Source organism: Sciurus carolinensis, chromosome 11 (genome assembly GCF_902686445.1).
Source record: "Sciurus carolinensis chromosome 11, mSciCar1.2, whole genome shotgun sequence".
NCBI classification, from domain to species: Eukaryota; Metazoa; Chordata; class Mammalia; order Rodentia; family Sciuridae; genus Sciurus; species Sciurus carolinensis.
This window is the reverse complement of record NC_062223.1, coordinates 5,311,875-5,332,816: the sequence shown is the minus strand read 5'-3', so window position 1 is coordinate 5,332,816 and position 20,942 is coordinate 5,311,875. Positions and strand designations below refer to the sequence as shown.

General features: G+C 62.7%; 1 protein-coding gene and 1 long non-coding RNA gene across 2 annotated transcripts; one reads left to right on the top strand and one right to left on the bottom strand.

Moving 5' to 3' along the window:
* Positions 1-44: 44 nt before the first annotated feature.
* Positions 45-15,665, bottom strand: Cd81 (CD81 molecule). The gene is made up of 8 exons (XM_047516967.1): positions 15,331-15,665; positions 5,729-5,843; positions 2,852-2,949; positions 2,023-2,097; positions 1,690-1,794; positions 1,282-1,383; positions 669-755; positions 45-588 (listed from the first exon to the last, which is right to left on the bottom strand). Exons 1-8 carry the CDS (start codon positions 15,394-15,396, stop codon positions 526-528), a joined length of 711 nt encoding a protein of 236 aa, XP_047372923.1. The 5' UTR covers positions 15,397-15,665; the 3' UTR covers positions 45-525.
* Positions 15,666-15,796: 131 nt separating this feature from the next.
* LOC124958660 (uncharacterized) lies at positions 15,797-19,326 on the top strand. The gene is made up of 4 exons (XR_007103928.1): positions 15,797-16,611; positions 16,686-16,750; positions 17,216-17,337; positions 18,914-19,326. It is a non-coding gene; the product is annotated as an uncharacterized LOC124958660 (long non-coding RNA).
* The last annotated feature ends 1,616 nt before the right edge of the window (positions 19,327-20,942 follow it).

Below are 20,942 nucleotides of genomic sequence, written 5' to 3'. Positions count from 1 at the left end.
GGGCCTCAGGTGCCCTTGGCATAGGAATGGGCTCCACAGTCCTGTTAGCATGCCTGATTTTCCTTCTTTATTAAATGACTTTCAAGATGTTGTAATTACATTGAAGGTGACGTGTTAGAAAGGACAGGTGCATTGAAGGCATAAGAGTGCTCAGACCCGGCTCTCAAAATGGGCGCAGGAGAGGAACGAGGACTAAAAAGGTGGGGTGCAGCCGAGGATGGGGCAACAGACCCCCAGCCCAGCCCTGCAGGGCCTCAGGGCAGGTGGCCCTGGGAGGAGCCTGGCTTAGTAGGCAGAGCTCTCTAAGGGGCCCAGAAGCACAGGGTCCCCAAGGCCTCAGTTGGCTCCACCCCACACCCGCCACCCACAGGTGACGTCAGCTCCAAAAAGGTAACAGGAAAGTTCAGAACAAAAACAAAACCTCAAAAGTAAAAAGGCTACGTGTAGCAGAGTAATACCGGAAACGTTATATACACAGGTGGTGACAGCCTGCAGCACCTCCGGGTCACTCTGGGGCACCGGGTGTCAGTACACAGAGCTGTTCCGGATGCCACAGCACAGCACCATGCTCAGGATCATCTCGAAGATCTGTAGGGAGGAGCAGGGCGAGGTCAGCTCCTGGAGGCGGGAGGGGCCGCGCCCATGAGCAGACCCTGCCCCTGGCTCACCATGATGACAGCGACCACGATGGCGGCAATGCCAATGAGGTACAGCTTTCCCGAGAAGAGCTCGTCGATCTTCTGGTGGCAGTCCTCCTGTGGGGCAGCCAGTGGGTGGTCAGCGGCCAGTTCAGCCCCAAAGCAGAAGGGGCTCTCGGCTTTGCCCACCACCCCCACCGTCCCCCAACCCCTGCCTCAGGATAAGGGCTGCAGCAGCTGGTTCTCTGCCCAGGGTTATGTTCTGTCTGTTTAAAAAGAAATCCAAAGCACAGGGACATACTGCCCGTGGCCCTTCCTACCCCAAGGCCACGATCATTGGTATCACTGGTGCCCCCGGGTCACTGGTGTGACGCACGTTCACCGAGGGCAACTTCCACGTGGTGCTGTGCCTCAGGGGCACCAGCAGCTTCGTGCACTGATCCGGGTGCTGAGGACCCCATGTGCCCACTAGCTTGAGTGGAGCTGCAGGCCCTGGGTAAGGTCCATCTGTGGCTTCCATGTTCCTCGAGGACCATACTGAGCCCACCTAGCCCTCCCAACACAGCAGCCTTGGTGCCACCCCACCCAGGACCCACCCAGGCACACGGAGGCTCCTGCCTCTGCCCCACCCACCACCGCACACCTTGAAGAGATTGGTGAAGAAGTTGCTGCCCGATGGACAAAGGTTGTTCCTCAGCACTAAGGTGGACAGCGTGGTCAAGGTGCTGGAGCCACAGCAATTGAGCTGCAGAGACCCAGAGTGTCTTGGTCAGCTCTGGGCGTGGGAGGAGAGCAGCCAGAGCTCTGGGCGTTATGGGGGGGACACATCACATGCCCTGCAGTGCACCGATGGAGGGCGCTGGGTGGCGCTCAGCTGCACTGCTCAGATACTCCCGCACTCCTGGCTGACCAGGACACGAGGTTCCCACCCGGGGATGCCACGTCACACAGACTGCCCGGCTAGGTCCCCTCCTGCTCCTGAGGTCTGGGCTGTGGCAGGACCCGTCAGAGAGGTGAGCACCCCGTGGGGGCCCAAAGTGGGCGGCCGCACCGTCTCGTGGAAGGTCTTCACCACGGCCTTGGCGTTGCTGGCGTCGTCATCCACCACCGACTGCTGCAGGGCCTGGTCGTAGAACTGCTTCACGTCCTTAGCAATCTGGGGCAGGGCAGTCACATTAGCAGGGGCCGTCCCCAGGGTGGGCCCCGCACTATGCTCCCCCCAGCGTGCTCCCTCTTGGAGCCTCGAGATCTGCCTACCAGGCAGACCCCACAAGGAGTCCCCAGAGCACCCCCAAAACCCTGGGTCAAGACCCACCCACCAACCGAGACCTGGGCAGAGGGCATGCAACCCGCCCTTGGGGCTCCCTGGGGGACCCGGGCTCACCTGGTCCTTGTGGACAAAGCCCCAGATGCCAGCAGCCACCTCACAGGCAAAGAGGATCACTAGGCAGGTGAAGAACTGGGGAGAAGAAGAGCGGTCAGGCTGTGGGCAGGGGCTGGCCTGCAGAGGGCAGCTGCCCCTGGGACCAGCGGGTGGGCATGTCTTGGCCAGGGGAGGGGTCAGCAGTGTCCCCCAGCCCACATCCGACCAGGAGCGAGCCACACAGCGACCTGAAGCACAGAGCCTGAGATACAGCCCCTCTAGCGAGATGCCAAAGCACTCACCCCGCACTGCCAGGGCTCTGCGGGAGGGCTCCTGGGGTCGTGCTGGCAAGCCAGGTGGCCGAAGCCCTGGACGGCGCATGGGCCCTGTGCCTCCTGACACCACCTTTCTCCCACTTCCCCTGGCAAGGAGACCTGACGCGTGCTCCCCAGCTGGGGACATTAGCACACCTCCCCTTTCCAGAGTGGCCAGGCCCGGGAGGCACAGCAGGGCCTTGGTTTCCTGCCAGTGGGTGGTGCCCAGGGACACCTGAAGCTGATCTCAGGGACTTAATCCTGTGATGTTTGTGAATCGTTTTTAAAGAAAATACAAAGTCCTCTTTGAACTTATTAGCCTCAGGAACTAGATGGAACTAAAGCACCGTGAGATTTAATTTAAGAATAAAACAGGACCCAGCGCCCCAATTCTGGGGAGATGCAGAGGCTACCCCAAGGTCTGCTGGACTGAACCAAAGTCCCTGGGGACCCCATGCCCATGGCCACCCACCTCCTTGGCCAGCTAGATGCTGCCCCCCAGCCCTGGCCCAGAACCCCCCACTTCCTGACCTTACCGTCCCCAGCAGGCATTGGGATTCCTGAATGGCCCCGTAGCAGCCCAGGAAGCCGACGAACATCATCACAGCCCCCACGGCAATGAGGATGTAGATGCCTGTGTGGGACAGGGACCAGGGTGAGCTGCTGTTTGGCACTGCTGAGGGCACATGAGCTCCCCTGGGCTTCAGCTCTGCTGTGACACAGGAGGGGCCTACAATGCCAAAGGGACAGCTGCGCGGCACCCAAGTGAGCAGAGTGCGGTGACCTGCGCCCCACCACCCAGTACCCACGTCCACGCCAGCTCGAAGGCTGAGCGCTGAGCGGGACACCCACTGTAGTGTCGGGGGCTGCCCAGGGTCAGTGGTGAAGGGCAAGGAGGTGGAGGTCCCCTGCCAGCACACAGCAGTCCACTCCAGCTGACCCCGTCACAGGGATGTTACATTTGGCCAGGTTGCAACCCAGTCCTCTGAGAGCTGAGTGGGGTGGCTGGGCGGCTGAGGAGAGCATGTCGGGGCAAGGCTTCCCTGCTGACCCGCCCACACCCACCAGCGTGGCATGTGTTCCTGGGGAGGCAGGCAGATACCCCAAAGGACAGGGGGCACCTAGGCCCAGGAGGTGTCTGCCATGTGGCTGTTCTGGAGCCCATGCCACCCCCCATCCCTTGGGAAAGGCCACAGTGTCCCTGCAGGGCTCGCCTAGCCCCTCGTCCCATCCCCCAGTCACCATGGCAACGCTGCTGAGCAGCCCAAACCTCTCTGCTCAAAGCCAGACCCATTGTCCCCAAGGCTGGTCAGTCCAGGGAGAAGGAGCCAGGGGCCAGGACCCACCACCAGGCTTAGAAAAGCAGATCTGGGGTCTAGTCTCCTAGGCGCCCTCCCTGGCCAGAGGACACCTGAGAAGCCCCCCATCACAGGCCGCTGCCCACTCGGGAGAGCTGTGCCCTTGAGCCTCAGCGCCACTTCGTGTGCCAGGACAGCAGGGGCACTGCCTTTCCTGCCTTGGACAGACCTACAGGAGCAGGAGACCCAAGCTACAGGCCTCAGGGGCAGTCTCGGGGCTGCCCAGAGCCCCTCCGGGCCACTGGGATGCCGGGGTGCTGAGGCAGCTGCCCATGCGCCCTCCCCCAGCGCCGCACAAAGCGCCTTTGTCAGGGTTGGCATCTGCTCCTGCAGGACCCGACCCAGAAGCAGTGGGGACTCAGGAGGGCCAATTTTGAATAGGCAGAGACTTGGTGGCTAGAGGGGCTCTGAGTGGCCCATACCCATAGGGCACAGGCAGAGCCAGAGGCGCCAAACCCTGACATGCAGCCTGGCCTTCCCACGAGTCCCGTGCCTGAGCCCCCTGCCCTGGCACTGTGGGGCCTGCGGGGAACCCTTCCCATGGTACCACCTCAGCAGGTGCCTAGACAAGCCCCGTGGTGTCCACCCTGCAGAGGGTCGGAGGAGGCCTGCAGCTGCAGCCCTGAGGGCCCACCTGCCTGCCTGTCCTTGCCCCTGCACAGCTTGCCTCCTGCAGCCAGCTTACCCCAACTGACCCCATCTGAAGTCAGGTGAGCCCTCTACTCCTGTCCAGCCCCCGGGGTCAACATCCATCTACACAGCTGCTCTAGCCACGGGCTCGGCTGCTGTGTCCCCAAGGGGTGCCTGCCCCAAGGGGACTGCACTCTGCCTCATAGAACTGACCAGTCAGGGTGCCCCGGGCCCGGGAGCAGGGAGGGGCAGCGGCATTCACACAGGAGGAGGAGGAACATGCCTGGCTGCTATCAGCTGGGTGGCCCCTCTGAACCCCCAGTGCTCCTGATTATCTTGGGAAGAGGGAGCAAGATGTCAGGGAGGGCCCTCCCTGGAGAAATCCACCCTCGGGAGTTCAGAGGACACTGGTCAGGGAACCCCTCAGATGTGGGGCAAATCGAACAGTCTGCTCAAGGTGGCTGGCACGAGCAGGTCGCCAGCATGCCGCAGGCCAGTCTGCACATGAGCCTGCCGGGTGGGTGGGTGGCTGGCCCCCGGGGAGGGTAAGCAGTACCGAGGCTGCCAGGAACCTGGGTCAGTGCAAGGGGCCCTCCCCAGAAGAGCTGGGCCTGGAAACCAGCACTAGCCCCAGCCCCAGGCCTGGACTCCAACTCTGGACCCCAGCCCTGTCCATCCTACCCGTGGAAGACAGAGGCCCCCGGAGGATGGTGGATAAGGCAAGGGGAGGAAGTGACACCCTGGGGCGATCACAGCTCTTGCCTGCCCTGGGACACTCGGGTGCACAGGGGAGGGGCCTTTCTGGGCTCCCAGGGCCTACTGAGCGGCCAGGCATGTCTTCCAAGTTGGTGAGAAGGCCAGACCCTATCCAGATGGAGCCCTGAACCAGGGGCCCCTCCTTTAAAGGGCAGAGACATTTCAACAACATTGCCAGAGCTCCCAGGCGCCAGGCCCGCCCTCCACAGGGAGGGCCAGGGGGAGAACTGGCCTGCACAGCCAGGGCCCTCCTCCTGGTCACTTTGCCTCTGGGGCGCTGGCAGCTCAGTTCCCCACAGGCAGCCTAATAAGGCAGCAAGGTGTGGCAGTGGCATGGGGGAGGGGGCAGCCTCAGATGCAGCCCAGGCATCCGGCCCCACCCACCCAGAGCCTCCCCAGAAATGCCCGAGTTAAAATAAGGTCTTGAAGCCACTCCCCAGCTCTGCCGGCTGTCCTCCCTCCCGCCCTGGGCCCCAGCTAGTCGGAGGTGACTGGTGAGGTCCCCACCAGCCACATGCCTATCCCTGGGTCAATCCTCCAGCCATAAAAGCCCCTTCTGGGCTGCCAGGACCCTGTACTGATGCCCACTCACCCTCGGGCCCTGCCTCCTCCTGGAAGTGCTGCCCGACAGCCTGGCTCTGAGCAGAACCTGGGCCATGTGTCACTCACCCACATAGAAGGTGCTGGGTGCAGGCTTGTCTCCCAGCTCCAGGTAAAGCAGGCTGGTGGTCTGAGGGTCATGGCGCAGCCACAGGGCCACACCCAGGATCACGCCTCCGGCCAGCTGGAGAAAGAGTGGGGAGCAGTGTCACCTGTGGCCTGCAGTCCCAGGAAGTAGTGAGAGCCCCACTGTGCTGAGCACCCTGAGCCGCCACCTTGTCAGGAGGGGCCCTCAGCAGGGACCACGGGCTGGTCTGCCAGCTGCCCTTCACTGCGGCTCCAGGGCCACCCCCAGCATCTGGGCAACGAGTCCAGGGCGGGGACACTAGGTGAGATGCTGGACACGCAGCAAAACGTGCATCTCGGGTCGACAAGGACGCGGCTTCCACCCAGGCACACCCAGGTCGCAGAGACGCACCAGAAACCCACGCACCTCTATTGCCAGGTGGACCTGACGTCCTGGGCCTTTAGTTCCCAGATCTGGCCAGGGGCCACCCCAAGGAATGCTGGCCTTCTCCAAGGGTGGGGCTCAGGTGCTGAGAACGCCCTGTGGGGCTGGTGGCATCTAGGAAGTGGCAGGGGCATGGCCTGCAGTGGCTTGTGGGACGGATCCCTGCTACTCAGGAGAGAGGCTCATGGAAGTGGCTGGTGGGGAGGGGACCTCTGCTCAGGGCTGGCGCGCAGGGGCCAGGGCTCAGGCTGAGGGAGCCCTCAGTGACACGCCACGCTGTGCGTCTGTGACCACCTCTAGCCAGCTGGGGTCTGTCCCTGCGGCCAGGTCTGCGCCAGGCCCAGCCCCACCCTCCCACAGCACCTGGCCAGGCCTGGCCCCCCTTCTTCAGGCTGCAGATGCGTCACTGGTGGTGGCTGCAGGCTGGCCCTGCTCCTGATCCTGGAACCCAGCACCACGAAGGGCTTTTGCAGACATGCAGTCCCCAGCACGGCTGGAAGCCCTGCGTCCTGCCTGCCCCGGCCTCCTCTGTCCAGCACCTCTCAGCCAAAGCCTTCAGATATTCCAGGGAGCGGTGGGCACGGACACGGTCCCCTCAAACTCCTCCTGTTCCTCCCTGTCCCCGGTGTAAAGCACAGTCGCACAATCTCTCCTTCAGCCTGGGGACACTGTGACCCTGGGGCCACAGGAACAAGCTCTTCTGGGGTCCCTGACTCACAGTGGTGGCCAACATCCCTGGACTGTCTGGGGGACCTCTGCTTCCCCTGGAGGACATGGAAACCTAACTCCTGCGCAGAGACCCTGGGGAGGTGCCTGCTGAGGAGCCCCTGCCAGAGGCAAGGGCACAAGGTCTGGGTGGCGCCAGGTCTCCCGTGGGGGACCCTTTGGGCCTCGGCAGCCCGGATTTCATCTTCCACTCCACCCTTCTGAGGGCCGGCCGAGAGGGCTTCCTGGAGGCAGGGGCATGGGGACGCAGCCCGCAACAGCCCTGTGAGTGCCACGGCCAGCTGCCCCCACCAGACACGCTGGGTGCTGTGCAGGGCCGCCTGCAGGGGCCAGAGCGACCCTCCAGGCCTGGCCCACCCCTGTCTGCAGGTGGGGGCTGATGCTCACCCCACAACAGACCCAGCTGTCAGACGGGAGGGAAACCGAAACCTGGCCCCAAGAAGAGCCGGTGGCCAGGTCCTGCTCCACGGGTCCTGCCCAGCAGCAGGCCCTGCGGGGAAGGGAGACGCACTTAGGAGAGCGTGCGTAACCAACGTGCCCGAAGGTAAGCCCCAAGTGGCCCTGGGAACCCCAAGGCTGGCTGGCTTAGGTCCCGAGGGGTGTGCCGGCCAGGAGCTGCCCCTGCACCCTCACCGGAGGGCCGAGGCCCCGCCCCCAGGATGCAGGCTGGGGCGTCCTCTCCGTGCACCCAGCTGCCGCAGTTCCTCAGTCATTCTGGTAGCTGCACCCGCCCCTCCCACGTGGGCTCCTCTGAGGAGAGGAATGGGACCTACTCACCCACCAGGCCCCGGACTGAGGCTCACTCCATCAGCCAGCAGGGTGGACGTTCCCGCCACTGAGGGCTTTCTGTGCACCTGCTGGCCAAACTGGAGACGGCCTGGCAGTACACCCCCTCATGTCACAAGGCCCTGTGGTGACACCAGGGCTCCCCAGGGCTTTCTCAGTGCCCTGTGCCTCACACCAGGGAGGCAGAGGCAGGGAGGCCGCTGGGTGGGGGGGGGGGCAGGAGGAGGCCGCGGGCAGCCCCAGGGAGCCACTCTGGGCTCCTCTGTGCCGGCTGCCATCTGTGGCTCGAGGGGAGGAGGGGCAGGCTGAGTTGCCCTGGTAACTCTGGCTGCTTCTGAGGCTTTGACAACATCGTGTATTTTGTTTGGAAACTGGTTCAGAGTTCATGGAGAGATGTTCTAGGGCAAGGGGTGGCTCCTGGAGGAGGGGCCTCTGTCCCCACCTGTCCCTCTGTGGTCACAAAGGCCTGGTCCCAACTCTGACTCAGCCGCAGAAGCTGTGGGGCTACTGGCAGGCCATCCCACCTCCCTCTGCCTCAGTGTCCCCGCCTGTGAGAGAGCTGAGCATGCAGCAGGCCCGTGTCCTCCAGGGCTAGGCCGGGCCACCCTCACCGCCCCGTGCAGCTGGGGGCTGGCCCAGGGGGCGACGTGCTCCTGATGTGGGTGAGGGCAGTGCTCCACACCCCCATCTTGTTCCCGCCACCCACATGCCCACAGGGCAGCAGGGGGTTCTCGCTGTGGCAGATTCGGAGACTGCTTCCTTGGAAGTCAACCCCACACCTGCCGCCTCCAGGAATGCACTGAGAGAACGGGTACCGGGCTGCATGAGACCCAGGCACCTATATCGCCCACGACTTCCCTGTGTCGCCCAACTCCTAACAGCCTGGGTGCTCGCTGGCTGGTGACGGGATGGGCCCTGGGGTCCATCCTGTCGTGGATCCTCATCAGTGAAAAGGGGCAGGACAGCACAAGTGCAGGCACCTCCGACGCCCCCTGTGTGAGCAGAGCTGTGAGGGAGGTCCAGGCCAGGGCCAGGCAGGGACCGCAAAGGACCCCGCCTGACGCTGGCCACGGTTTCACGGTTTGACTCAGCTGCACACTTTGAACCCAAGCCTGTGCATGTCCCAACTGCATCCACAGAGCCATTTAGAAACCCCCGCCTGTGCCCTGCACACCGACTACTAAGGGGAGAGGGGACCTGGCCGCCCTCCGGGCACTCACACCTTCCAGGCAGGAGCCAGACCCCCGGGCTGGCAGCAAGCACTTGCACGTGCTGGGGGCTTGTCCACAGGGACAGAAAAACCAAAGTAAGGGACTGTGTGACTATAGGACACACAGGCCAACTACAGAGTCCAGTGTCCCTGAACCATGAGTGACGGAGCTGGACAGGGGCCCGGGCGTGAAGAAAGACCTGAGCTCCTGGCTGCTGGGTCACGTCTGACCAAGTGACCACAGGCCCATCTCAACGCTCCTGCCCCAACATCCTCACTTGTAGAATGAGGAAGCACAGGCATGGCAGCTGCCACTCGATGGGCAGTACCCAGCCCTGGACAGCACAGTGACGGGGATCAGAAACAAGCAGTCTGCAGCGTCCCCAAGCGCCCCTCTCAGAGACACCTCTACTCAAAGCCGGTCTGCAGGCAGCAGTCCCCACCTGTTCCCTGACCCCAAGATACTCCTGCCACCCAAGATACTCCCGGCTCAGGGCTGGGGGTGGAGCAAAGCCCAGGTGGTGTCCAGGTTCCAGGGGGCTGCGCACGAGGGAACAGGAAGGCGCGTCCAGGACCCTCTAGAGGACGGCTTCTTCCTCCTCCCTGGGAATTAATGAATAACAGACTTGACTTCGACAAGGGGGCTGCCAAGCACGCTGGGTCCCTGCCCAGCCCGTCTGCCATTCCCAGCAGCAGCTGATGGGGCGCAGGCCTGGGGCAGCTTCCTCCTCTGTGCCAGCCGCCTACACTGACCCTTAGCCAGACCCCGGACATGGCCGGAGCCAGGGCTTCTCTGGGGCTCTCCCACTTCAGCACACATGCCCCTCCCAGAAAGGGACAAGGCTCTAGCCCCCCAGCTGGCTGGCCTGAATGGTCACTTCAATGCTGCCCACAACGCCAGAGGACAAGGACGATTCTTGTCGGCAAGCCCCTTTCAGCTGGGCACCTAACTCCAGCCCGGCCCTGGCATGCCTCTGGCAGGGGGTGGTCTCAGGGCTGTGCCGCCAGGCTGGGGGCACACGTGTGCCAGCAGGGCCCACCCACTCAGCAGCTGGGGTGAAGAGGGAGGCGAGGCCCAGCTGCGGCCCTGCCCAGCCGGGTCCCTGGTGTGGCCTTGGGAGTGGAGCTGCTGCGGCCGGGCAGGAAGGAGGCAGCCGGGCGGGAGCAGGACCCCTTGGCCAGGAAGCTCTCAGGAAGCTGCCTGTCCAGTGTCTAAAAATAAGTGCCAGGAGAGGACCTAGACCTGGCCCTGGCGTCCAGCTGGGGGATGCTGGGGGCCAGGGCATGAGCACTTGGTCACAGGGGCGTGGGAGCCCCAGGTGCCTGGCTCGCTCACCCCATGTCTGCCTCCTGGGAAGCCCATCTGCCCCGAGGGGCCAGAGGTGTGCACAGAGGTGTGCAGGGGGCTGCAGGTGGCCAGGACCCTTGGAGCCGTGTGCTCCTAAGAGGTCTGGGGACAGCCGTGGGAGGCGGGGCCTCGGGCAGGGTCGGCTGCCAGGCAGGCCAGGTGTCACCCACCTGGTACAGGGTTGTACCTGCTCCCACCTGGAAGGACTGCCTGCCCCAGGGAAGCCCGAGTGAGGACACAGAGGAGTCGGAGGCTGTGGGATGGGCTGCAGTGCCAGCCTCCCCCACCCTCTCCTCCAGGGGTTGTTTGGGAACCTCGGTCTTCTTATCACCCCATGGATAACAGTCCAGCACAGCTGGAGGCCAGGGTCTCCCACTCCTTGCCTGGCACAGCGCTTCTTCAGCAACCAGTATCATCCCCTCGGGCACAGAGGGAAGGCCTGTTCTGTGTAGCCGAGGCTGCTTCGCCCAAGGAGGAGAGCAGGGAGCGGAGCCCCGCCAGGCTGTGGGAGCTGCTGAGAGCCGGCCGTGCTGGCTGCGGTCTGCCTCCCTCCAGTGGGGGCCCATGTGGAGCACAGGGCTCAGGCCCCCGGCCCCAGGACTGGAGCTCTGGCAGGGCAGGCGACCTGGGGGTCTTGCTCTGTGCCCTGCCATGCTGGGCACCTTGTGGCACCACCAGGAGCTTGCTGTCAGTTGCGGCACACCTTGGTGTGTAGTCACAGTAACCACACAGACCCTGGCGAGAGAGCACTGATGATCCGGCCAACATGGGGCCCAGTGACTGGCTGGTAAGATGCCCCTCGGGGAAGCCCAGGGTGTCTAGGGGCCTCCCTGCCTGGGCCCTCCAGCCTCCACCTTCCTGACAATGGCCAAGTTACCTCGATAACTGGGGCAAGGACAAAGACGGGCAGATCAACTCCAAATCAGAAAAGGGGCGTATCTTTAGAAAGGAGGGCAGGGCCGTGAGCCCTAGACTCTAGCTGGGCCGGCTCCCTGCGGCCCCACGCCTCCGTGGCGTTGGGACCCCACCTGGGCACTCTGCCACTTGCAAGGAGGACCCTCACCACCCACTCAGTGTTTCCAGGCTGTGAAACTCTGGGCACTGGTTCTAATGGCTTCCCTGCACCCTCTGCCTTCCCCAGCTATGCAGGCAGGAGGACAGCTGCCCCCCACTAGCACCCTCCCCTCCTGTGGCCACAGTGCTGGTACAGCGAAGGACACCTGTGGATGGGGCTGAAATCCAACTACCAGCTGACCATGGGCCAGCCCTTGGGGTGGAGGGATGCGCTCATCCACCAGGGTCATCTGGAGGACCCAGCAGTCTTGAGCTCAGACTCAGCACCTGCTCTGTAGCCCACCAAGTGAAGTGGCTTCTGTTCACCCAGAGGTACACAGTAGTGTGTAGAAGGGACAGGGCAACAGGAGACCTGGAGGGTCCTGGAAGGCTACCCAGCATGCCAGGTCCGAGTACTGGACAGGTGAGGGCCCTGAGGACCAATTCTCCACAAGCCTGGTTGTCCATGCAGCAGTCCCCAGAGCACGGTGGACACCTGCAGGGCTGGACAATCACCGGGCACCTGTGCCTGGATGGTCTGTGGCCCAGAACAATGAGGACCTGGGCGCCTTCCTAGCCCTGCCATGACCCAAGGCCAGTGCAAGGGTGACAGCCTGCCCACTCCATGGCGCCTAGACTCTGGACTGTATTGATCTGGTGGCCAAAGCTCCTCCCCTTGACAGGACTTTGGGCTGGGAAGGTGTGAGGTCGCCTCCCTGTCTGCTTGGAAGCAGCTGAGGTAGAATCGGGACTGACTTTGATTTCTGGAGGCAGAACTGAGCTGGGGTGGGAGGTGGGGGAGAAAGCCCGGCATGCCCTGGGAGGAACAGAGCAGGGGCTCTCACTGGGACAGTGGCACTGCGTGGGCACAGAGCAGGGTCGGCTGAGGGGCTACTGGGGTCCCCCTGCCTCCTGCTCCAGGTCTGCCCCTCTCTGCTCAGACACCCTGGCTGGAGCCAGCCTGCCAAGGGACAAACCAGACTTCCTCTTCTTGACCCATCCTGCACCAACGGTTGTCTCCCCAAAGCCAGGCAGTCAGGAAGCCAGACGGCCTGGGGGCCTGGGGCACCAGGGGAAGTCCATGGCCCCCTGGGTGCAACCAGGCACAGGAAGCCCTGCCCCCACCCAGAGCCTGCCTGATTGTAGCCCCTCTGCAGGAAGGAAGGCAAGTCGCCAAGTGACAGTCATGTGCTGTCTGGAGGGAAATTAAATGCCAGTTAGCGCGGCTGCTGATCAGTCTCCTTTGAGGTGGGCCTGGCTGCCTTGCCACTAGCCATCTCAGGTCAGAGGGGTGGCCAGTCCTGGGCAGGAGACAGGGCCCTTCTCCAGCAAAGACTGGTGGCTGCAAAGCCTCTCCCAGGCTCCCTGGCCAGAAGCCATGGAGAAGACCCTCATGACACCCGTCCCCGAGATGAGGAAGGGGACTCTGCAGGCCCATCACCTGCCAGGACAGGGCCCCACCCTCCTCTGTGCCCTCCTCCAGTAGGAGTCTCAAAGCAGCCAGCCTTTGGCACCTTGCTCCCCTAGGAGCCTGAGCCCACCCTGAGGGATGGACATCCACACTGCTTGGGCAGGCACCTGTGTAGTCTCCCTACTTGGGCTGGCCTGCTGCTCGTCCTCCTGCCCTGTCCCGTCTGGAGCCTGATGCCCACAGTCAGAGTGTCCAGGACCTCTCTGGCCCCAAAGCAGAGTCCAGACAGGAGAGGCTGAGAGCACAGGCTGCCTGGGGCCCTGCCTCCCAGTGCAGGAGGGAGCGCCAGCAAGCGCAGTGTGCCTGAGACCATGCGTTGACAGGCCGGGGGCCTGGGTGCTCCAACCTCCAACCTCCAACCTCAGGAGCGCTTTCCTCCTCGCTAACGCAGAACTTTTTAAAGGGCCGCATCCAGATATCCACTGTCAATCTGTGCTCACCTGCCCCCAGCTTCGCCTGAGCCCCTGGTACTATGCTGTGTCCATGACAGGCCAGGCGCCGCAGGGCCTCCCGGGCACCCCAGGAGCCACAGCCCCTTCCCATGCACTTCACACCCTCGGCTTCAGGCTCCGTGGCTGGACTCCCTGTTGGACATCATGCCCAGCATCCGTTTCCTGAGCTCTCCCGGTGCTGAGTCCATCACTCTGTAGATAGGCACATTAGCTAATCTGCGCCCAGCCTCAAGAGAGAGGGGCCTGAGGACCCCGAGGTCCAGCCCTGGCACCAGGGGGCCCTCGGCACAGGACCAGCCCTGCCATGCAGCATGCATTTCCAGCCACTGCAGGGTTCAGCATGAGTGGATGGGCCCACAGAACGTGGCTATGAAGACACAGGTCTGCACCGGGTAGGCCCCTGGGAGGGGTGGGGAGCAGCGCGTGGGGATGTGCTGAGCCTCGCTGGCTGCTTGGGAAACAGCTAACCTCGCGGGTCCAGCTCCCAGGGGAGCCTGGGTGACTCCCAGCTGGGGCAGGGGTGGGCCTCATGGGCTGACGCACAGCCCAGAGGGCAATAGGAGTGCCTTTGCCACCTGCCCTTCAGCTCCTTTCAGGGTCCTCAACCCACATCTGGGCTCAAGGCCAGCAAGGGACACCCAGGCATATGCGTGTCTCCTACTGGCCTGGTCCAAAGCAGATAAACACTGATCAACATTGCCACTCAGCAGCGGCCCCGAGGGCCATGCCTGGCAGGGTCGGCCCATCCCAGATGGCCTTGCTGTTCCCCACAGCCACCTTGACTCCCAACTGGTGTCCCACAGCAGGCCATGCAACACTTCCTGGCTTGGGAAGACACAATGTGCTCCCCCCCAATCTACTCCAGCTGAGTCCAGACTAATCTGTCTCTCCCCACAAACATCCCACTGACCCTAGATCCACCCTGGGATCCTCGGCAGTCCAGATGGAAAACAGATGTCCCTGGTCCCACGCACTCACTCCAGGGGCTGCTTTAGAAAGTTTACCCATCCTGCCTCAACTTGAGAGACACAGACTGCCTGTGAAGGGAGCCTGGGGTGCACAGCAGCTGGGAGGCCCAGAGGAGTGGCCAGCAACGCCCACCCACATTCCCTGCAGGCTGGGAAGAGTCTCCATCCCTTCTCAATTCCAACACCGCAGGAAATGGAAACAAAAGGCCAGAGCAACATCATCACTTCCCAGCAGTGACGACTGGGGCCAGGAGAAAGTACTTTTCTGCCCAGAGACCCGAGAAGACTAGAGTCTGCATTCCAAGAGGACAAATGGGTGGGCGACTCTCTCCAAAGTGGACCAGACCTTGAACATTAACAGAGAGACCCTCTGTTCTTATGGTCACCCTTAGCCTGTATCACTCAGATCCCAGGCCCCCACTTCCCCCAAAGCTTCCATAGGCCGGTATCGGTCAGACTGGGGCTGGAATCTGCGGTTGAGGAGGCTAAGATCCGCTTCCAGGAACTGGGGCAAGGCGCGCACCCGCAGGAGGGTCATCAGGCCATCCTGTTGTGCACTCCGCCCTAAACCCGATCCCCAGGAAGCTCTCCAGGGTGGCGACTTCGGAGTGGAGGGTGAGCAGGGAATGGGAAAAAGTGAGGTGGATGGTCCCCACAGCTGGAGAAGAGCGTGCGCCCCCAAGCCCCAGATCCCGGCCGCCCATCTAGGGGCGGTGGCCCGGATGAGCTCATGGGGGCGGGGCGCCGGGAGCCCCGCCCTCGAGGCCCCTCGGTGCTAGCGAAGCAGGGTGGTCCCCGAAACAGCCGCCAAGAGGGCCGCACGGGCTCCTCCGCCGCGGAGGGGTTGGGGTCCCGGGCCCGGGTTCGCACGCCCAGCACCATCGCCATCACGCAACAGGGTCAGGTTAACGGTCCCCAGACGCCCGGGCCAGACGGTGGGGGCTGGGCCGCGACACGCGGAGACCTGGACCGGCTGCCTAGGGGCGCGGCGGCCCCGGATCCCGCCCTGCGCCCCGAGCCCACAGGTGGCCCCTCAACTTCGCGCCGCGCTGCAACCCCTCGCGGGGCCTAGCGCAGCCGCCGCGCCTGCCCGAGGGGGGTGCGCCCGGCCCCCGCCCGCCGCTCCTCCACCCCGCCGCCGCTCACCCAGAAGACGAAATTGAAGACGAAGAGCAGGTACTTGATGCACTTGGTGCAGCCCTCCACCCCCATGGCGGAGCGGGCGGTGGGCGGCCTGCGGGGCGCGGGCCGGTCCTGGGCGGCGGGCGCGCGGGGACGCGGGGCCGGGCGGGCCGGGGGGCCTGATGGGCAGGGGGCGTCGGGGCGCGAGCGACCTGCGGGCGCGGGGCGCTGGCGACAAGAAGACGCGGCGCCCGGAGGGTTGCGCGGGGGTTGCGGCTGCTCCTGCTGCTGCTGCTGCTGCGGCTGCGGCTGCTACTGCTGCTGCTGCTGCTGCGCGCTCGCTCTGTGGCCGGGCGCGCGACCCGTCCGCGTCGCTTATAGGCCGCCGCGGCCCCGCCCCCCTCAGGCCCCACCTCCTCAGCGCTCCGCGCCCCTCCCCCTTGCCCCGCCTCCTGCCACTGGGCGCGGGGCAGGGGCTGCAGAACCTCCTTCGACCTTCCCGTGCTCAAATACTTTGGGGTTCGCGACCTTGGTGCGCCCGGGACGCGTCCTGGAGCTTAAGTAGGGCTCCAAGTCCCCGGGGCTGCCTGCAAAGCCGCGCCTGAGGAGCGACCTCTTTCTTCCTCCCTCAGGCTCCCTGGACATTCCAGGAGGACTCCTGGAGGCCGAGATGCGCCTGCGAAATGTCCTGCTAAGAAGGCGCTTTGTTCGCAGTACTCTCTCGGGAAGGAAAGTGGGTGGGCATGAAGTTGGGCCTGACGGTCTAGAAAGCGATTCTAGTCATCCAGGTCCTTGTCCCATAGAAAGGGGTGTCGCTGGCTGCTGTTAGTGGAGTCTGCCTTTGGAAAGGTCACTGCTGCACCCAGAGATTATCCCAGACCAGCGTCATGTACCTAGCGGGCCCCAAACGCCTGCAAGAACGTCCAGATACTGCGTCTCATGGTTGCAGGCTCCCGGGTCTTTCAACTGTCTTCCTGATGGTGGGGGGTCCTGCTGTCCTTGCTGCCTCTAGTAAGGAGAAAGTGGGGACCGATTCCCATTGGAGTGAGGAGTGCTTTCTCCCAGGTGAAGAGGAAGTGTTTTCTGTCACCCTAGGTGACACCTCTACCAAGTTGTCCTATGTCCTCCTCCCCCCAAAAGCTGGGGGAGGATGGGGCTGCTTCCTGAGCAGGGCCTCACCTGGGGACCGTGTGGGCCACCTATGGAAACCCAGCCTTCATCGCCAGGCCAGTTCACCTCAGCAACAGCAGCATCCCAGGGCTGTCTGATGGAGCTACCTGCCGTGATGAGTTTGTTCTGCATAAGGTAACTCGTGGCAGAAGTGGGCACTGGGAATGTGGCCACCGAGGAACTGAAGTGTTAATTGTATGTCATTGTAGTTTGCATTTAAATAGCCTTGGGTGTCCAGTGGCTACCATCCTGGACAAAGCAACTCTCTTGGGAGGTCAGTTTGTAAGTTCGTTTTTGCTTCATGCTTGTGCCTGAGTGACAAGCACAGTGTGGTTTTGTTTGTGCATGTCGGAGAGAACCAAAGTGAAGGGTGGAACCCTCCATGTGGGGGTCTGTGAGATGCTTTCTGTTGTGTGGGGGGACGTTTCTCTGCATGCCCTGGATGCCTGCTTTCCCATCAGCTCCCTGCCCTCCCCAGGGATGGGGACGCTTCTCCCCATAGGTGTGGGATGCATGTCCTGTCCCTGGCCCATCAGCCTGAGGCAGGCCATGCCTGGTCAGCTCGTTCTGTCCTCTTCCCTGGTCATGCATCAAACATTTCTCAGGTGCCCACTGTGTGCCAGGCTCTGCTCCAGGAACTGGCTGTGGAGCACCTGGCTGCCAGGACCCCTCCCCTCAAGGACCTTAGGCTCTAGTGGGGGTGACGGTGTCTCCTGATATCCATCATATCCATGCTCAGGAGGGAAGGAGTTCCCAGGATGTCGATGGAGGGGCACAGGTCCCCTCCTGCAGGGCTTCTCCAAGGAGCCAGGATGGATCCAGACCTTGACGCCTGCTTGGAGCCAGCCTCAGAGCTGAGAGGTAAGCCTAGGCAGAGGGGTGAGGTGGGAGGAACAGAAGGAAAGTCCTCCAGCTGGGAACAGATGGAAGGGGGCGGGTCTAGACAGGGCAGGCAGGTGGCGAGCTCTGGACTAGGTGGGCAGGCTTTGGGCCACAGGCCAGCGTGGTTCTACTTTCCGTCCCTACTGCAGTGGGGCAATGGGAGGGTCCCCAGGCCTGGCACTGGGGTTGAATGAGGACACAGTGGCAGGAGCTGCCACAGCCCCCTGGGTACCTGGAGGCTTGCTAGAGGATCGGCTGCAACAGCATATGGGTCTCCTCTCGGGGTCCGCACCTGAAGCACCCTGCCCAGCAGCCCACCAGCTCAACCGCATAAGGACCTCAGGACCCCCAGCAGCCCACCAGCTCAACCGCATAAGGACCTCAGGACCCCCAGGGCAGCATATGTGACTCATGTCCCTGTGCTTCCATGGCTGGTGGGTACCTGGTTGCTGCAAGCCACAGTGGACACATGCGTGAGCTGTGCCGGGGTAAGGGCAGGAGGGGAGGGCTGGCCTGCAGGTGTGCCTGGGAAGGCTGCCCCCACCCTGGGCCTCCCCGTCCAGCCACCGCTGAAGGGCTGGCTGCCGGAGAGGGGGCTGCTGGAGTGACCAAGCAGGGCTGGCAGTAGTGGGAATGGGGGACTTGCGGTCCTGCGGACACCATCCCCTGTGTGACCTCGGCTGGCTCCGCCTGTGGTGTGGCTGAAATGTGGCAAAAGCCTCGGTGCTCAGACCTGCCAGCCCTGTGTGGCCCAGAGACTCCTCCACCCGGCACTCAGGACCCGCGACTCAGGACCCACGGAGCCTGCTTTCTGTTGGGAGGGTGCGGGACCCCTTTGTGCCTGATTTCCACGAAGACCCCTCAAAACAGAACAAGCGGCTCTCCACACAGAGCCTGCTGTGGCAAGGGGCCCAGCCACTGTCACTCGTGTTGACCAGACTGAAGGGCAGGTTGGGATGAGAGGAAAAGGAGAGGGAGAGAGGTTAGCCTCCCAGACCACCTCAGCCACATGGGACACAGCCACGCAGGACAGCCATGTGCTCCGCTCAGTGGATGCGGGAGGAGCAGCCAGCCGGGCTCTGCTGAGAGCCGGTCTCTGCGCACCTCCGGCTGTGAGGGGCCACTGTGGAGACCCACAGCCCGAGTCCCACTCAGTGGGGGAGACGCAACATGGTCCTGGAGGTTCTAGCCCAGGCAATCAGGCAAGAAAACCGCGTAACGTGTCCGTTGAACAGGAGTAAAACACTGTGGCCTGAAAGTGGCTGCCCCCTTGTTGAAATCGTAGCCCCCAGGGGTGGCGTTTGGCGGTGGGGCCTTAGGTGACGAGGGCCTCAAGAGCTGGATGCGTGTCCTGATAGAAGCAGCCCAGGCCTGGGGAGTAGCTCAGTGGTCAGCCCTGGGTCCAGTCCCCAGTGCTGCAAAACAAAATTGAGGTCCAAGAGAGACCCCTGCCTGATTTCTTTCAGTACTTTATTTTAGTCATGTTTGTGCTAAGGTTTGAACCTAGGGGCATTTTACTACTGAGCTACATCCTAGTCTTTATTTTTTTAAACAGGGTCTCACTAAATCATCCAGGTTGGTCTTGAACACTCGATCCTCCTGCCTTGGCCTTATGCGGTTGAGCTGGTGGGCTGCTGGGCAGGGTGCTTCAGGTGCGGACCCCGAGAGGAGACCCATATGCTGTTGCAGCCGATCCTCTAGCAAGCCTCCAGGTACCCAGGGGGCTGTGGCAGCTCCTGCCACTGTGTCCTCATTCAACCCCAGTGCCAGGCCTGGGGACCCTCCCATTGCCCCACTGCAGTAGGGACGGAAAGTAGAACCACTGGAATTACAGGTGTGTGCCGCTGCACCTGGTTCCTTTCAGTTCAGGAGAGCCCGGAGGATGAGCCAGGAAGGCAGCCTCGCCGGGTGCCAGCACCTGTCTTTGTCTTCTAGCCTCCAGAACTATAAAAATAAATGTCTGTCGTTTCTAAACTTTCCAGCCTCTGGTATTCTGTTAGAGCCTTCCAAACAGGCTGAGACAGACAGCTATTTCTATTGGCTGATTTCATGATACCGTCACATAGGAAATCCCAAGAAACCCGCTAAACACCTGCCACGGGCCATGGTGTGTTTGGCGGCTTGGCGGGCATAACCCACGGAGCTCCTCCTGTGGTCCTGCAAGTAGCAGTCGAGTTGGTGCCAGTCAAACTGACACTGGTGTTTCATGACCAAAATTATAGCTGTCAGCCGCAACGGGGGCCAAAATGCCAGTAGTAGCAGGAACCGTGTTTTTGTGACTTACGATTTTCGACAACAGGAAGAAGGAGCCACACTTACAGAGAAATGTGGGATTTGAAGGAAAAATGATTCTTTGCCACAAGAGTCCTGTTGTGGGGACAGGCCCTCCAGGACCCTAGTTCCCTAAGGGGGCAGCTGGGCTGGCAGGCGACGGGGGCAGGCTGCTGTGCCCTGGTGCTTCCAGCCCCGTAGAGCAGCACCTGGGTGCACGGGGTTTGGAGGGTGGGGAGTGGCCATGGTGGGTGACCCAGGTCTTGCCTTTCAGTGCTGACCAGGCTCATGCAAGGCCGGTACCTGCCAAGGCCCAGTCTTTTCTGGTCAGAGTCACCCTGCCCTAAATGGGGCCCACCTCCTTCTGTCCCCACCTCCTGGTCTGGAGGGTGAGCCCAGCCAGGGTCCCAACCTCCTGCGCCTGGACCCTCACCGTCTAGGCCTCCACCCTGGACTCCCAGCAGGCCTTCGCCTGCTGTGCCAACTTGCCCATCGGCTTCCATGTGATCAGGACCATACAGAGGCCTGCGTCCCCTGCAGGACTAAGGTCCCCACACGGGGGCTGCCCACTGAGACCTGAAGGAGGGGGATGTGCCAGGTGGAATCGATGAGCACAGCCTCACTTGTCCCCAGCCCGTGGACACAGACAGCGGGAGGGGACCCCCACCCTCAGGGTGGAGCATGTCCATGGGGAAGCCAGAGGTCTTTAGAGAACGGGAAGTCTGGTTGGAGGCAGATGGGCCTTTCAAACACGCAGAGGCCTGGGAATGCTCAGGGACAGTAGGGACTGGTAGACACATGAAGAGAAGGTTCTGGAACCTTTAACTATTGCTGCTTCCCTCTGAAGAGTCGATGGGCTTTTGGGACGAGTGGCTGGCAGGGACGAGCACCTAGGCTGAGGGTCTGGGAGCAGCAAAGAGAGCAGGCGGGATGGTGGGGGAGGTCCTCGGTGGGAAGACCAGGCTGTGGGCTGGGGCGCGATCACTGAGATTAAAGGAAACCAAGAGCCGTGAACCAACCGTGCCTGCTGTTGCTGTTAGCGGAGGAACTCAGCTCTGGTTTCCAGATCAATACTAAGTAATTGAGAGAGAAAAACGTTAGAGCGAGGCCAGCTAATGAGGGGAGGTTGGGGGGTTGTGCGGAGAGGGGGTCAGGGTTCAGGACAGGCCCTGTGGTGGAGGTGCCCACAAAGGAGCTGGGATTGGACCCCGTGGGAATGGGGCTGGGGAAGGCTGTCTTGACAGATCTGAAAGGGCTGTTGGGAGCTCAGGAGGGCAGCGAGGAGGCCCAGTGGAGTGAGGGTCAGATGGGGG

Excerpts from the sequence above, each read along its gene's own strand:
- Cd81 (XM_047516967.1), bottom strand. The coding sequence starts at position 15,396 with ATGGGGGTGGAGGGCTGCACCAAGTGCATCAAGTACCTGCTCTTCGTC. Across the intron at positions 2,098-2,851 it reads CCCAATGCCTGCTGGGGACG|TTCTTCACCTGCCTAGTGAT; the intron begins GTAAGGTCAGGA and ends TCTTCTCCCCAG. Across the intron at positions 1,795-2,022 it reads GCTTTGTCCACAAGGACCAG|ATTGCTAAGGACGTGAAGCA; the intron begins GTGAGCCCGGGT and ends GCCCTGCCCCAG.